The 17,754-nt window shown below is 47.0% G+C and overlaps 1 protein-coding gene across 1 annotated transcript; it reads left to right on the top strand.

Annotated features, from left to right (window-relative positions):
* Positions 1-334: 334 nt before the first annotated feature.
* Positions 335-17,181, top strand: LOC124032411 (transketolase-like). Its single transcript, XM_046344797.1, has 13 exons — positions 335-568; positions 6,650-6,767; positions 6,938-7,051; positions 7,225-7,322; positions 9,160-9,351; positions 9,471-9,598; positions 10,777-10,973; positions 11,061-11,225; positions 11,867-12,023; positions 12,131-12,261; positions 12,645-12,825; positions 14,718-14,837; positions 14,941-17,181. The coding sequence occupies exons 1-13, from the start codon at positions 375-377 to the stop codon at positions 15,111-15,113; spliced, it is 1,968 nt and encodes a 655-aa protein (XP_046200753.1). The 5' UTR covers positions 335-374; the 3' UTR covers positions 15,114-17,181.
* Positions 17,182-17,754: the final 573 nt, after the last annotated feature.

Genomic DNA, 17,754 nt, shown 5'->3' with positions numbered 1-17,754 from the left:
TTGGTTACCTAGACAACTATAGGCTACTCATGATGTACTGGTTACCTAGACAACTATAGGCTACTCATGATGTATTGATTGTTGTTTTTTGCTTGTTTTGTTTGTTATGAAAAGCGCTATATACATTTAATCAATTATAATGATTATTATAATATTGCAGCTAAATAAATATAACAGCTGTTACGTGTACGTGCTGACGTTTAATCACGCAGGCTACGTTGTGTCGAGCGTGGTGGAATGAGAACGCGCCTCAACCAATGAAAAGGTGCGGTGGGCGTCCACAGCCGATCCGCCCACTTCCTCGTACGGCGGCCAGGATCATTCAATATAAACCCGTCTCCTTCCTTGTCCTCCTCGTTTGTAGCATCCCTTGAATGCTCAACTCGTCTCCCGAGTTGAACCAGCTCTTCAATAAAAGACCCGTGTTTGTCATTCACCAAGCGGTCTCCGTTATCTCAGACATGGCCAGCTACCAGAAACCCGACGAGAAGACTTTGCAGGGTCTGAAAGACATCGCCAACAAGCTGCGGATCAACTCCGTCAAGGCAACGTGCGCCTCCAACTCCGGGTAAGTTTTAAAAAGTGATCGGGACGGAGTTTAATGAACGTTTCGTAATGTATCTTGCTTGCTGATATGATACATTGAACTGAACCGTGCTGCAGCTGTAATAGTTGCGTGGACGTGCTGCAATTCATGGGCTGATTTGTCGTCAAAACCGGTAGTTGTCGTTGGTTTAGTTAGTTAGTTATTAAACCAACCAATTAACTAGTTAGTTAAACCAAGGACACAACGTTTCCCTTTACAGGTGTAATTCAGGGACAGGTGTTTTCGGGATGCGTTCAACATTTAAATAAACTCAACATTTGACGACTGAATTAGTCTTTACTTTTCTGAAGATATTGGGTTTGACATTTTTATTCAGACAGTAATGAGACGGGTAAATGGTAGAAACGGTTTAAGGGATGTATCCTTGTTCTCCGGTGTAACGTTTTGTGACCTGCTGGGAGCTCATGAAACTATAATATTTAATGGCTGTAACCAGGTCATAAGTTCTGTCTCCTTGTCCATAGACTGCTTTCAATGTAAGGCAATGTAAGGACACACACTTTTTTCATTTGGGTGAACTCTCTCTTTTAAAATGTTTTCTCAAGGAGGGTTGGCCACTTGCGATATGTTTCCCGAGTGTTTGAGAAATTAATTGTAAACTTTTTTCAATCACTCAACCTTCAAGGAAAAATCTAATGAATATCAATATTCAGGTGGTTTATGTCTGCTAGTTGAAAGATGATGAATGAACTAATTAGATCATGAACTAATTAGACAAATAAAAACACTACTTTTCAATGCGTGACTGAGTCAAATGAGTGTGTGTTGTCAGCTCTGGTAATTTGTAAATTGTTACATATTAGCAAGCTAGATATCTGCGTAAAACTGGTGTCCTTTAAATGACCGGACATTTGCTGGATGCACCATCAATTCTTACTTTTGGTTCACTTTGATTAGTTAGAATCTGGCTATATTCATTCCACTGTTTTGCAACTGTTTTAGCGTTTTCAATTGTCCCTCCCGGTTTGCTTCCGTTAAACCGAATCAGAGGAATTGAATACACCACTGGCATCATGACCATATCGGATATATAGAGATGTGCGGGTCTCGTGGTGGACTTCTGCCTTTGATTTTAAAGATTGAGTCCCACCATGCGTCCAGACAGCATCCTAGTAAAATACTGAATAAAGGATGAGTGTGTTTGGGGGGGGGGGGGGGGTAAGAAATGCCCTTTTGTTCAGCATGAACTGTTTTCTCTTCAAGCTTGGAATTTGCTTAGTCATGGACTAGCTTTCCTGCTCTGGCTACCTGCAGCACAGGGGTATTGATGTAAAAGTTAGGCTCCTCTCTCATTACAGAGAAGTATTTAAGCCAAGTCGAAGTGGTTCATTTCTCAACATGACATTCTGAATGTGTTTGTCACTCTCTGCGTGGGGAAAGAAGGGGAGACTAATGTGTTTATGTGCCTGACATTGCAGCCTATTCACTATGTAGGCTAGTGCAATACATTTTGACCAGACTTTTAAAAAAAAATTGCATATGTATAATCTACATTCTGTTAGTGTGTGGGACAGTAGTGAAGGGCTCCAAAATAAGTATGTCCCTATCGAAGGGTGACTGTCAACCCAGAGCAGCTCTAGCCGGTTTGTCAGCTGTCGTGATGCCAACTCCTTGTCACTATGGAGTTGGTAAGAGAGCAGACTGATCTGGGACCAGGCGAAAGCAACGCCACCGTTCCTCAGAATTAAATGTAGTTCTCTCTTTAACGAAGATGCAGATTGAGACGGTATCTTTCCATCCCAGACTTTACTGTATGTGGTTACTGCTTACAACATTAGGTAGAGAGAACCTCACCTGTGGCTTAGATAAAGCTTTCTTAGACAATGCAGTTGGAGCCAGAAATAATGTTTTATAATTGTCTTTTCAGTTCGTAAGATGACCATTTCCTCGTTAGGGGTCTATGATCACTTTCAGGTATGAACACCAACCTGTTGACGATCACTTCCTGGTCTGTCAGAGATGCCCAGTTGTCCATCAACAGTATCCAGCCCCGATTCTGCACTAGTTCAGTTTCCTGCTTATGCGATTTATTTTTAGATAATGTAAGCTGCCTATGGCTTAAATAAACACCGTTGGGGATTAATGGGTTAAAAGTAGGTCTAGCCTACTTCCCAAATATATCAGCCTAGATTAGGAGTAGAATTATTATGCCTAGGCTACCATTCACCAAATCATTGATTTAGTTACTGACCACTACAATACATAGCTATGCTATTATATTGTACACTTATCTTGCACCGTTTCAGTTTATGGGGAAAGCCAGTGTTTTGTTAGTTGACAGCATCCCCTGAGGTTTAAACACAACTTTCCATACATGCTCTGCCTTTGGAAGAAGTGGTTGGGAAATGACTTTTTCAACCTGAATGCTGAAACATTACCGTGCTTAAAGCTGATCCATTTTTGCAAACCATACTATGAGACCTCCATGTCTTCATCACTGGAAGGGAAACTGTTGCGTTTTGTCCTGTTAAAAGCTTAATCATTTAATTTTTATTTTTTATTTTTTTTCGCCCTTAAACCTCTATCTAAACACGTAAACTAAGATTGGGTATTTCCTGGTGACACTTTCTCCCTGTTTTCAGTAATAAACGACACCGACCCAATGAGACCTCCTCAGAGCAGGCTCACCTTGCCCAGCTCCTTTAGTCTGACCACCTCCTCAGAGCAGGCTCACCTTGCCCAGCTCCTTTAGTCTGACCACCTCCTCAGAGCAGGCTCACCTTGCCCAGCTCCTTTAGTCTGACCACCTCCTCAGAGCAGGCTCACCTTGCCCAGCTCCTTTAGTCTGACCACCTCCTCAGAGCAGGCTCACCTTGCCCAGCTCCTTTAGTCTGACCACCTCCTCAGAGCAGGCTCACCTTGCCCAGCTCCTTTAGTCTGACCAATGAGACCTCGCCCAGCTCTTTAGTCTGAACAATGAGACCTTGACCAGCTCCTTTAGTCTGACCAATGAGGACCTCAGAGCAGCCTCACCTTGCCCAGCTCCTTTAGTCTGAACAATGAGACCTTGCCCAGCTCCTTTAGTCTGAACAATGAGGCCTCGCCCAGCTCCTTTAGTCTGAACAATGGGGAGTGGCTGTGATTGCACACCTCATATGCTGTCCAGAAAAGGGAACACATTTGAAGTATGGTGAAGATTAACCGTTTTTTTTTTGTCACTTCCTGGTATTCATGCAGTTCGCCCACAAGGAAAACAAATAACCTTCCCTGGAAGGGAATAATGGTTTATCAGGTTTAGGCTTTTCTTCTAGAAATGAAGAGTAGCCTGTTTTTAGAAGTCGACCTATAGGCGGACCTGGGGTGCGTACAGTTTTCAACGTTTCCAGATGGTTTGTACGAAATGACATGTTTGACAACCTTTTTGAGGTTTCTTTTCTCCCGTGTGGTGGTTGTGGCCTGGTCATTCTAAGGAGGACTTATCTGGTAGAACTCGTCCAGCACAACATATAGGCCACCATAATGACTTAAATGTAAATAATAACGCCTCAACTGGCTGTTCTGTACAGTTTCTGTCCTATTGACCGCAAGCCTGGTCTCCCTCCATCGTTTTTTCATCATGGCAGGAGACTTTATTGGTCCTCTTCTACACAGATGTAAGAACTAACCTTTTTTTATTTTATTTTTTTGTCAATCAGAATCAGAACTGCTTTTACAAACTCAAAAGTGTCATTTTTTTTTCTTCCCAAAAGTGCTCATCTGTCAGTATTTTAGTGGGAACTTTGACTAGACTTTTCTGTTTCAGCAGGTGTCTGATACTGGATCATCAACCCTTGGGGGTAAATGATTGAATTACCGTGCTGTTGTAGTTTTAATGGTGACGAATGTAAGTGACAGTTTGAATGATGATGTGTAAAACACTACTAGCAGTTCATCCCAAAAGACATCCTATTCACACTGAACCCTATGGGGCCCTGTTCTAAAGAAGTAATGCACTCTAAAGAGTATGGCCTTCCGGGACACCCTACACAATCCACTGAATGACCCCCCCCATAAGGAGTGGAGTGTTGACATGTTCAGGGTTATCAGGAAGTAGATATGCTATTGGCCAACGACGTGTGAGATAACAGGAAGTAGTGATGGTATTAGTCAATGCGTGGCTTTTTTTTTTTTTCCAAAACTGCCACGTTTTGTAACATTCTAAACCACTGCTCTCTGCAAATACCTGTTACAACACGACTTGGCTTCTCTGTGGAGAGACTGTCCTGCTCAAGTGTCTCCTAGGTTTGATGTCTCGGTCTCCCCTCACGAAGTCCAGGGACTTGCTGCTTGTGCTCAGTGTTGTCTTCCCTGGGAAAATATACAATGAGCTCCAAGTGTTGGGACAGTGACCTGTTGTTTTTGTCTCTGTACTCCAGCACTTTGGATTAGAGAAGACGTGTGCAGCCTGTCAGATTGAATTTTGAGGGTATTTTTCATCCACATCTGAACCGTTTAGACTTTTTGTACCCCCGCGTTTTAGAGAACCAAAGCGTAGTGAAGTATTTGGTTCCGTTTGTGATTGTGTTTCAGATTATTTCAAGAACTTTGAAAGTTTCTTCAAGCGCAGTCATGAAAACTGTCTCTCATGAGGACCGCCACAGGAAAGGAAGACCAAGAGATACCTCTGCTGCAGAGGATAAGTTAGTTACCAGCCTCAGAAATTGCAGCACAATTAAACGATTCAGAGTTCAAGTAACACACATCTCAACATAAACTCTTCAGAGGAGACTGTGAATCAGGCCTTTGTGGTCAAATTACTGCAAAGAAACACCATCCCATCTGGTTTGGGCTTATTGGGACTAATTTGTTTTTTCAACAGGACAATGACCCAAAACACACCTCCAGGCTGTGTAAGGGCTATTTTACCAAGGAGAGTGATGGAGCGCTGTATCAGAAGACCCGACCTCCAATAACCTGGCCTCCAATTACCCGACCAATTGAGACGGTTTGGGATGAGTTGGACCACAGCGTGAAGGAAAAGCAGCCAACCAGTGCTCAGCATATTTCTAGTTCCTGCTGCTGAAAAACATCCCCACAATATTCTGCCACCACCATGCTTCACTGTAGGAATGTTGCCAGGTTTCCTCCAGACGTGACGCTTGGCATTCAGGCCAAAGAGGTTTCATCAGGCCAGAGAATCTTGTTTCTCATGGTCGGAGTGTCTTTAGGTGCCTTTTTGCAAACTCCAAGCGGGCATCATGTGCCTTTTTAAAAATTTAAAAAAAAATGTTTTTACATTTTTTTACTGCGTCGCTTCCGTCTGGCCACTCTGTCCTGCTTGTTGGAGTGCTGCAGAGCCGGTTGTCCTTCTGGAATGTTCTCCCATCTCCACAGAGGAACTCTAGAGCTCTGTTAGTGACCACCCCATTCTTGGTCACCTCCTTGATCAAGGCCCTTCTCCCCGATTGCTCAGTTTGGCTGGGCGGCCAGCTCTAGGGAGAGACTTGGTGATTCCAAACTTCTTTCATTTAAGAACGACGTAGGCCACTGTTCTTGGGGACCTTCAATGCTGCAGAAATGTTTTGGTACCCTTCCCCAGATCTGTGCCTCGACACAATCCTGTCTCTGAGCTCTACAGACAACTCCTTCGACCTCATGGCTTGGTTTTTGGACCAACATGCACTGTCAACTGTGGGACCTTATATAGACAGGCGCGTGCCTTCCCAAATCATGTCTGGTCAATTGAATTTACCACAGGTGGACTCCAATCAAGTTGTAGAAACATCTCAAGGATGATCAATGGAAACAGGATGCACCTGAGCTCAATTTCAGGTCTCTTAGCAAAGGGTCTGAATACTTATGTAAATAAGGCATTTCCATGTTTAATTTCATACATTTGCAAAAACTTCTAAACCTGTTCGCTTTGTGATTAAGGTGTGTACATTTTTATTTAATCCATTTTAGAATAAGGCTGTAACATAACGATGTTGAAATAGTCAAGGTGTCTGAATACTTTAAGACTGCATGAAACGCTAACGTGATGGTTTGGGTTGCTGTTAACAGCTGGTTGTGATTTCACTAACAGACTGCCCTCTGTCTACCTCTGTCTGTCTGTCTGTCTAGTCACCCCACCACATGTTGCAGTGCAGCAGAGCTGATGTCTGTGCTGTTCTTCCACACCATGCGTTATAAAGCTGCTGACCCACGCAATCAGTGCAACGACCGCTTCGTACTGTCTAAGGTGATTCTGTCTGTCCCACACACTCTTACATTCTCCCAGACACGCACTCTATGCACTTGCAGACTCTACACACGGTTCACCTGTCAAGGGTTCTCTTTCATTTGCACTACATTTCCCATGCTCCCCTCTGTCGTGTACAGTGTTCTGATTTGGCTGCTGTGTTCCTCTAGGGTCATGCTGCACCAATCCTGTACGCTGCCTGGGCGGAGGCGGGCTTTGTGAAGGAGGCCGACCTGATCAACCTAAGGAAGCTCGACTCCGACCTGGAGGGTCACCCCACACCTGTAAGTAACCCCTGACCCCAATGTACTGAGAATTGATTCATTAAAATGAACTGCCAAACGGGAAGGAACCTTGTGTTTCCTACAGTTGCAAAATGTTTTGAAACGTTTTCAGTGGTGACGGCTTAATGAACATTGTCCAGCTCCAGGTTTGACTAACTCTGACTGTTCTACAGAAACTGGAGTTTGTTGACGTGGCAACTGGGTCTCTGGGACAGGGACTTGGGGCTGCCTGCGGGATGGCCTACACTGGGAAACACTTCGACAAGTCCAGGTACACACACACACACACACACCTACATCCTCAAGCCTTGACACTATCCCTCAAAGCACCTGTCACCCAGCCGTGATGTTCTCAGAAGGTTAAAGGTCACCCACAGAGGGTGTTGCGCTTTTAAAAGAGCCTTGTGTTGTCTTCCTGAACAGACAACAGTTATTCTATGGCTTTGGTAAATGTATTAGGATTGATCTGAGTCTCCTCCAGAACCCTCTGCACAGCTATGATCTCATACCTATATACTGCACTCAATACCATCTACTGTATCTTATGTAATACATGTATCACTAGCCACTTTAACTATGCCACTTTGTTTACATACTCATCTCATACCTATATACTGCACTCAATACCATCTACTGTATCTTATGTAATACATGTATCACTAGCCACTTTAACTATGCCACTTTGTTTACATACTCATCTCATATGTATATACTGTACTCGATACCATCTACTGTATCTTGCCTATGCTGCTCTGTACCATCACTCATTCATATATCCTTATGTACATATTCTTTATCCCCTTACACTGTGTATAAGACAGTAGTTTTGGAATTGTTAGTTAGATTACTTGTTGGTTATTACTGCATTGTCGGAACTAGAAGCACAAGCATTTCGCTACACTCGCATTAACATCTGCTAACCATGTGACCAATAACATCTGCTAACCATGTGACCAATAACATCTGCTAACCATGTGACCATTACCATCTGCTAACCATGTGTATGGTGACCAATAACATCTGCTAACCATGTGTATGAGGACCAATAACATCTGCTAACCATGTGTATGAGGACCAATAACATCTGCTAACCATGTGTATGAGGACCAATAACATCTGCTAACCATGTGTATGAGGACCAATAACATCTGCTAACCATGTGTATGAGGACCAATAACATCTGCTAACCATGTGTATGAGGACCAATAACATCTGCTAACCATGTGTATGAGGACCAATAACATCTGCTAACCATGTGACCAATAACATCTGCTAGCCATGTGACCAATAACATCTGCTAGCCATGTGACCAATAACATCTGCTAGCCATGTGACCAATAACATCTGCTAGCCATGTGACCAATAACATCTGCTAACCATGTGACCAATAACATCTGCTAGCCATGTGACCAATAACATCTGCTAACCATGTGACCAATAACATCTGCTAACCATGTGACCAATAACATCTGCTAACCATGTGACCAATAACATCTGCTAACCATGTGACCAATAACATCTGCTAACCATGTGACCAATAACATCTGCTAACCATGTGACCAATAACATCTGCTAACCATGTGACCAATAACATCTGCTAACCATGTGACCAATAACATCTGCTAACCATGTGACCAATAACATCTGCTAACCATGTGTATGAGGACCAATAAAAATTTGATTTGATAATAAAATGAATTGAAATGCTGGAACAAGGAGTTGCAGGCTCATGTCAATCAGAGCAGGGAAGGATCACAGAAGGTCAATCTCATCCTAGTTCTGTGAGGGATACATGCTTTTCTCGGCCATGGCCACAAGCTTAAGTAACAATGTTTACGCAAACTATAAGCAAGGGTTGGACCAACCTGAATCCACTCTTACACTATCAGGCCCGGGCTCACAATCTACTTTTACCGGATCTGGCCAAACGGGTCCCGCAGGATCTGGCCAAACGGGTCCCGCAGGATCTGGCCAAACGGGTCCCGCAGGATCTGGCTCAAATGAAGCACTTTAATGACTGGTGCCATCTTGAATAGGTGTCTTGTGTGAAATGTGTATATATTTTTTTTTAATGACGATGTAAAAATGTATTTTCTCTCTCTTCCTAGTTACCGTGTGTACTGCATGCTGGGTGATGGGGAGTGTTCAGAGGGGGCTGTCTGGGAAGCCATGGCGTTTGGTTCTCACTACAACCTGGATAACCTGGTGGCTGTTATCGACGCTAACCGCCTGGGACAGAGTGAAGCTGCTCCTCTCAAACACGACATGGACGTCTACCGCAGACGCTGCGAAGCCTTCGGGTCGGTACCCCTCTCTCTTCTCCTTCGCTCCTCTCTTGCACCTCCTGCTCTCTTATTCTATCAGTTTTCCGTACTGTCTCTAATTCTTTGTGTGTGTGTGTGTGTGTGTGTGTGTGTAGGTGGAACACGTATGTGGTGGATGGTCATGACGTTGAGGAGCTGTGTAAAGCTCTGTGGCAGGCCCAGCAGGTGAAAGGGAAACCCACTATGATCCTGGCCAAGACCTTCAAGGGCAGAGGACTCAAAGGTATGGGGGGGCAGAGGACTCAAAGGTATGGGGGGGCAGAGGACTCAAAGGTATGGGGGGGGCAGAGGACTCAAAGGTATGGGGGGGGGCAGAGGACTCAAAGGTATATGGGGGGGGGGCAGAGGACTCAAAGGTATGGGGGGGCAGAGGACTCAAAGGGGGGGCAGAGGACTCAAAGGTATGGGGGGGGGCAGAGGACTCAAAGGTATGGGGGGGGGGGCAGAGGACTCAAAGGTATGGGGGGGGGGGGGGGCAGAGGACTCAAAGGTAAGGGGGGGCAGAGGACTCAAAGGTATGGGGGCAGACTGGTGTATGGGGGGGGGGGAGGGGCAGAGGACTCAAAGGTATGGGGGGCAGACTGGTGTATGGAGGGAGACTGGTGTATGGGGGGGGGGAGAGGGAGACTGGTGTATGGGGGGGGAGAGGGAGACTGGTGTATGGAGGGGGGGGGGGGGAGAGGGAGACTGGTGTATGGGGGGGAGAGGGAGACTGGTGTATGGGGGGGGGGGGGAGAGGGAGACTGGTGTATGGGGGGGAGAGGGAGACTGGTGTATGGTGTATTGGGGGGAGAGGGAGGGGGGGAGAGGGAGACTGGTGTACTGGTGGGGGGGAGAGGGAGACTGGTGTATGGGAGGGAATCAATTTGTGCAGGCATCCCGATTGGCACAAAGGTCACACCTCAAGCACTGCCTTAGATGAGACCCGGGTTTGATCCCAGGCTGTGTCACAACGGTGTGACTGGGAGACCCATGAGGCAGCACACAATTGGCCCGGCGTCGTCCGGGTTAGGGAGAGGGTTTGGCCCGGCGTCGTCCGGGTTAGGGAGAGGGTTTGGCCCGGCGTCGTCCGGGTTAGGGAGAGGGTTTGGCCCGGCGTCGTCCGGGTTAGGGAGAGGGTTTGGCCCGGCGTCGTCCGGGTTAGGGAGAGGGTTTGGCCCGGCGTCGTCCGGGTTAGGGAGAGGGTTTGGCCCGGCGTCGTCCGGGTTAGGGAGAGGGTTTGGCCCGGCGTCGTCTAACGGATGTGAAACGGCTAGCTGAGTTAGCCGTCACTTGCTCTGAGACCTTGAAGTAGTAGTTCCCCTTCTCTTTGCCAGTTGTTAGAACTCTGCATCGTTGTTTAAGGGCTTGTAAGTAAACATTTCAAGCTAAATAAATGATTCCATCTGACTCCTTCTCCAGGCATTGAGGATATGGAGAACTGGCATGGGAAGCCCATGCCTAAAGACCGGGCCGAGGAGGCCATTAAAGACTTGACGGCTCAGATTCAGAACCCCAACAAAACCGTCTGCCCCGAGCTACCTAAAGAAGATACCGCCCCCGCTGACCTCTCACCGATCAGCCTGCCCTCCCCGCCCAACTACAAGATTGGGGATAAGGTGAACCACCGTTCCTCCGCAGAGAGACACTCACGCCCCTGCAGAGAGGGGGATACGCGGTTAACCCCTCTCCTCTCTCCTCCCCAGGTGGCTACTCGTAAGGCGTATGGCGTGGCCCTGGCTAAACTGGGTCAGTCCAGTCCGAGGGTGGTGGCTCTGGACGCTGACATGAAGAACTCTACCTTCTCTGAGATGTTCTACAAGGCCTACCCTGAACGCTTCGTAGAGTGCTTCATCGCTGAGCAGAACATGGTGAGGGGAGAGGGTGTATGATAATGTAGTCTACCCTGAGCAGAACATGGTGAGGGGAGAGGGTGTATGATAATGTAGTCTACCCTGAGCAGAACATGGTGAGGGGAGAGGGTGTATGATAATGTAGTCTACCCTGAGCTGAACATGGTGAGGGGAGAGGGTGTATGATAATGTAGTCTACCCTGAACAGAACATGGTGAGGGGAGAGGGTGTATGATAATGTAGTCTACCCTGAGCAGAACATGGTGAGGGGAGAGGGTGTATGATAATGTAGTCTACCCTGAGCAGAACATGGTGAGGGGAGAGGGTGTATGATAATGTAGTCTACCCTGAACAGAACATGGTGAGGGGAGAGGGTGTATGATAATGTAGTCTACCCTGAACAGAACATGGTGAGGGGAGAGGGTGTATGATAATGTAGTCTACCCTGAGCAGAACATGGTGAGGGGAGAGGGTGTATGATAATGTAGTCTACCCTGAGCTGAACATGGTGAGGGGAGAGGGTGTATGATAATGTAGTCTACCCTGAACAGAACATGGTGAGGGGAGAGGGTGTACTCTACTACCACATATCTACAATACATTAAGTGTGTTCCCTCAGACCACTACTCTACAATACATTACAATACAACATTGTTTAGGTGAGCGTGGCGATTGGCTGTGCCACGAGAGACCGCACAGTGGCATTTGCCAGCACCTTCGCTGCCTTCCTGTCAAGGGCCTACGACCACATCAGAATGGCCGCCGTCTCTGAGTCTAACATCAACCTGGCTGGGTCTCACTGCGGTGTCTCCATCGGTCAGTACTGTCTGTCGATCTCTGCGTCTCAAATCTCACCTGTCCCTCGACCAATCAAACTCTACTTCCCATCGACCAATCACACTGTGCTCCCTGTCTGTCCCCAGGTGAGGATGGCCCCTCCCAGATGGCGTTGGAGGACATTGCTATGTTCCGTGCTATCCCAACATGCACTCTGTTCTACCCCAGCGATGGCGTGTCTGCTGAGAGGTCTGTAGAGCTGGCTGCTAACACCAAGGTAAGAACCACACACCTGTTCAACATAGTGAATTTTGGGAGGCGGGGGGGGGTGGCCCCACCCTGGGTCTAGCGACTGTCAACCCAACACCGTAGTCATTACACCAACGGATCCATGCCACTTGGCGAGGTCATCGGGTGTTGGGATTCTTGTCTCTACAATAGTTTGTTGCCATACCAACTGAAGTTGTTAAGAGGCGTGTCTTGGTGCAGCTGTGTTTTAATATCAGGTACCAGAACTCACAGGAATACATTCGTCAGACTTCATTATAGCCTCTACATACAGTCCACCTTGTAGATAAGACGCCACTATACAAATCCATGAGGGAATATACACATGAGCTAAGCCTGGGATTCCTCTCTGTGTCTGTCTATATATTTCAGGGAATCTGCTTCATCCGCATCACCAGACCAGAACTGAAGGTGATCTACGACCCCGACGAGAAGTTTGAGGTGGGCGTGGCCAAGGTGGTACGTCAGTCCGACAGCGACAAGGTGACAGTGATTGGAGCTGGAGTGACTCTGCATGAAGCTCTGACTGCTGCTGACCAGCTGGCCGGCGAGGGTAAGAGCGCCTCCTGGTGGCCTGGCAGGGAATTACACCACAAACTGTGTCCCTGGCCCTTATTCATAGGCTGTGTTTACACAGGTGGGACACATCTGATCTTCTTCACAATTTGGACTTTTGACAGTAATTGGTCTTCCTAACATTGTGGCTCAGAGTAGGACTGCTGACCTAGGGTCAGGTCTCCCTGGTCCATGGCCTCTGACCTGGGGTCAGGATGTCCATGGCCTCTGACCTGGGGTCAGGAGGTCATCTGATCTGAAAGGCTGATCTAATTTCCTGCATGTTACAACAAGATACACATGTTACCATGGTATCTGAGTGACTCAAACCCCCCACCCCTCTACGCTACTGCTACTCTGTTTATCATAGTAACTATACCTACATATACATATTACCTCAATTAGACCAACTGACCGGTACCCCCTGTCTATAGCCTCCACATTGACTCTGTACCAGTACCCCCTGTATATAGCCTCCACATTGACTCTGTACCAGTACCCCCTGTATATAGCCTCCACATTGACTCTGTACCAGTACCCCCTGTATATAGCCTCCACATTGACTCTGTACCAGTACCCCCTGTATATAGCCTCCACATTGACTCTGTACCAGTACCCCCTGTCTATAGCCTCCACATTGACTCTGTACCAGTACCCCCTGTATATAGCCTCCACATTGACTCTGTACCAGTACCCCCTGTATATAGCCTCCACATTGACTCTGTACCAGTACCCCCTGTATATAGCCTCCACGTTGACTCTGTACTGGTACCCCCTGTATATAGCCTCCACGTTGACTCTGTACTGGTACCCCCTGTATATAGTCTCCACGTTGACTCTGTACCGGTACCCCCTGTATATAGCCTCCACGTTGACTCTGTACCGGTACCCCCTGTATATAGCCTACACGTTGACTCTGTACCGGTACCCCCTGTATATAGCCTCCACGTTGACTCTGTACCGGTACCCCCTGTATATAGCCTCCACGTTGACTCTGTACCGGTACCCCCTGTATATAGCCTCCACGTTGACTCTGTACCGGTACCCCCTGTATATAGCCTCCACGTTGACTCTGTACCGGTACCCCCTGTATATAGCCTCCACGTTGACTCTGTACCGGTACCCCCTGTATATAGCCTCCACGTTGACTCTGTACCGGTACCCCCTGTATATAGTCTCCACGTTGACTCTGTACCGGTATCCCCTGTATATAGTCTCCACGTTGACTCTGTAGCGGTACCCCCTGTATATAGCCTCCACGTTGACTCTGTAGCGGTACCCCCTGTATATAGCCTCCATGTTGACTCTGTAGCGATACCCCCTGTATATAGCCTCCACGTTGACTCTGTAGCGATACCCCCTGTATATAGCCTCCACGTTGACTCTGTACCCACTGTATGCCAAAGGTGTGATTTTTGTTCACTTTGTCATTTGAGGTATTGTGTGTAGATGGGAGAGAATGTATTCCATTTAGAATTCAGAATGTGTTCCATTTAGAATTCAGAATGTGTTCCATTTAGAATTCAGAATGTGTTCCATTTAGAATTCAGAATGTGTTCCATTTAGAATTCAGAATGTGTTCCATTTAGAATTCAGAATGTATTCCATTTAGAATTCAGAATGTGTTCCATTTAGAATTCAGAATGTGTTCCATTTAGAATTCAGAATGTGTTCCATTTAGAATTCAGAATGTGTTCCATTTAGAATTCAGAATGTGTTCCATTTAGAATTCAGAATGTGTTCCATTTAGAATTCAGAATGTGTTCCATTTAGAATTCAGAATGTGTTCCATTTAGAATTCAGAATGTGTTCCATTTAGAATTCAGAATGTGTTCCATTTAGAATGTGTTCCATTTAGACTTTGGGCTCATTGTGTGTGTGTGTGTTTAGGAGTGAACATCCGTGTGATTGACCCGTTCACCATCAAGCCCCTGGATGCCGCCACCATCGTGTCGAGCGCCCGCGCCACCGGAGGGAGAATCATCACCGTGGAGGACCACTACAGAGAGGGTGGGGTGTTGAACTGTTCCAGCTAACCCTTCTTATCTGGTGTTTAACCCTTCTGTTGGGGGGGGGTGTGTTTCATCTTACCCCTGTGTCTTTCTTTGCCCAGGGGGTCTGGGGGAGGCGGTGCTGTCTGCAGTAGGGGAGGAGCCTGGTATCGTCGTGACGCGACTGGCGGTGAACCGTATACCCCGGAGTGGAAAACCTCAGGAGTTACTCGACCTGTACGGCATCAGCGCCAAACACATCGTCGACACCGTGCGCCAGACCTTCGCCAACTGAGACGATCGTCTCATCGTTTGTCTCCCGAATGGCACCCTATTCCCTTTGTAGTGCACTACTAATGACCCGGTTTCCTATTGGGCTAGTGCACTAGGTTGAGAATAGGGTGCCATTTGGGACACCAAGTCTGTACACATTTACCAACTTCATCTTCTCCATCCCTCCCTCCGCAGTCTGAGGGGGAAGAGGGCTTAAAAACCCGACTTCTCTCCTCACATCTACCAATAGTGTTAAACAGAACAGGGCTCTAGCGCCCCTTGTGGCTGTAAGGCAGAGTGCAGCTTTGTACGGTGTAGCGTCACAGCAGCAGAGCCGATAGGCTAGCTCTCAGCGGAGAGGGAGGGGTCTGAGTGATGACCATCCCAGCAGGGTAATATCTAGAAACATTACTGCATAACTCTTTACACACCTTAATGCAGCCTCGTTCTAATGAATCCTCTTTCCTCTCTGCTAAACTGTAATTGAGCATTAAGGCCTGAGGGGGGGGGGGGATATATATATGGCAAATATACCACGGCTCCGGGCTGTTCTTAGGCACGACGTATCGCAGAGTATACAGCCCTTAGCCGTGGTATATTGGCCATATATCACAACCCTCTGAGGTGCCTTATTGCTGTTATAAACTGGTTATAGATACAACAGTAACATGCATATCTGGTCTGATACCAGGGCTTTCAGGACTCGACCACCCGGTTTCTAATCCTCCTTTCTGTAAGTGATGTTGATGGAGCGTTAGGGTCCAGCTGAAGCATGCTGGCTGTCGGGGTTCGTCCCGTTCACTATCTAGGGAACCAGGTGCCACATGAGACCATCCTGGGTATAGAACGAGGTTTGTTTTGAGTTTGTCTCTGCGCGGCCAGGCGACTCTGAACTATCAGTCGCTGTGTCGTATTGTTTTTCAAATAAATGTAGATTTCTCTTCAGATCTTTTGTTTATTGGTTGGTTTCTTTTCATTCCAGCTGTTAACAATGTCGTGGTTCCACATTCCGTGTGTTTCATGGTTCCACATTCCGTGTGTTTCATGGTTCCACATTCCGTGTGTTTCATGGTTCCACATTCCGTGTGTTTCATGGTTCCACATTCCGTGTGTTTCATGGTTCCACATTCCGTGTGTTTCATGGTTCCACATTCCGTGTGTTTCATGGTTCCACATTCCGTGTGTTTCATGGTTCCACATTCCGTGTGTTTCATGGTTCCACATTCCGTGTGTTTCATGGTTCCACATTCCGTGTGTTTCATGGTTCCACATTCCGTGTGTTTCATGGTTCCACATTCCGTGTGTTTCATGGATCCACATTCCGTGTGTTTCATGGTTCCACATTCCGTGTGTTTCATGGTTCCACATTCCGTGTGTTTCATGGTTCCACATTCCGTGTGTTTCATGGATCCACATTCCGTGTGTTTTGGCTCCACATTCCGTGTGTTTCATGGCTCCACATTCCGTGTGTTTCATGGCTCCACATTCCGTGTGTTTCATGGCTCCACATTCCGTGTGTTTCATGGCTCCACATTCCGTGTGTTTCATGGCTCCACATTCCGTGTGTTTCATGGCTCCACATTCCGTGTGTTTCATGGCTCCACATTCCGTGTGTTTCATGGTTCCACATTCCGTGTGTTTCATGGCTCCACATTCCGTGTGTTTCATGGTTCCACATTCCGTGTGTTTCATGGTTCCACATTCCGTGTGTTTCATGGTTCCACATTCCGTGTGTTTCATGAACCTCTCCATAGCGCTGTTAGACACCATGCCAGCTCCAGGAGGGGCTGGACAGTTCCTGATTAACGTCTGCTTGTTGCTGGTCATAGCCTTAATAAGCAGTGAAACTGATGCAGGGAATTTACGTTCAATGATCCTGAGTTGTATGTATTAACCTTAAAATGACTTGTTGTAACACTGTTGTATGAACTAATGTGTTCTTCTAGGCTGGTTGTGGTGGTGATCTGGCTCTGTTGCTTTCTGGGTATTATCTGACCTTAGTGTCTCCACACAGTCATGTCTGTTTCCAGCCAATGGTTGGTTTGCGTTGCCATGGTAATGCTGAAATAATAAACTACAACTTGACCCAATGTTACTTGTTTTGTAGTCTTTAATTTTATTTTTACCTGGCCCAATGTGACTTGTTACATTTCCCCCCAGTAAAACCCTGCAGGACAGTCAGTCTAGTCAGAACCACGTGGAACTGGTAAAGCCCCGCAGGACAGTCAGTTTAGTCAGAACCACGTGGAACTGGTAAAGCCAGTTTAGTCAGAACCACGTGGAACTGGTAAAGCCCCGCAGGACAGTCAGAACCACGTGGAACTGGTAAAGACCCGCAGGACAGTCAGAACCACGTGGAACTGGTAAAGCCCCGCAGGACAGTCAGAACCACGTGGAACTGGTAAAGCCCTGCAGGACAGTCAGTTTAGTCAGAACCACGTGGAACTGGTAAAGCCCCGCAGGACAGTCAGAACCACGTGGAACTGGTAAAGCCCCGCAGAACAGTCAGAACCACGTGGAACTGGTAAAGCCCCGCAGAACAGTCAGAACCACGTGGAACTGGTAAAGCCCCGCAGAACAGTCAGAACCATGTGGAACTGGTAAAGCCCCGCAGGACAGTCAGAACCACGTGGAACTGGTAAAGCCCTGCAGGACAGTCAGTT

The sequence above is a fragment of the Oncorhynchus gorbuscha genome, linkage group LG03 (assembly GCF_021184085.1).
Source record: "Oncorhynchus gorbuscha isolate QuinsamMale2020 ecotype Even-year linkage group LG03, OgorEven_v1.0, whole genome shotgun sequence".
NCBI lineage: Eukaryota > Metazoa > Chordata > Actinopteri > Salmoniformes > Salmonidae > Oncorhynchus > Oncorhynchus gorbuscha.
The sequence above is the reverse complement of the archived record's forward strand: the minus strand, read 5'-3'. Positions and strand labels throughout refer to the sequence as shown.

Bases quoted from the DNA above. Each gene is read 5' to 3' on its own strand.
- LOC124032411 (XM_046344797.1), top strand. From the start codon at position 375: ATGCTCAACTCGTCTCCCGAGTTGAACCAGCTCTTCAATAAAAGACCC. The intron at 7,323-9,159 runs GTACACACACAC...CTCTCTTCCTAG, and splicing joins AAACACTTCGACAAGTCCAG to TTACCGTGTGTACTGCATGC. The intron at 10,974-11,060 runs GTGAACCACCGT...TCTCCTCCCCAG, and splicing joins ACTACAAGATTGGGGATAAG to GTGGCTACTCGTAAGGCGTA.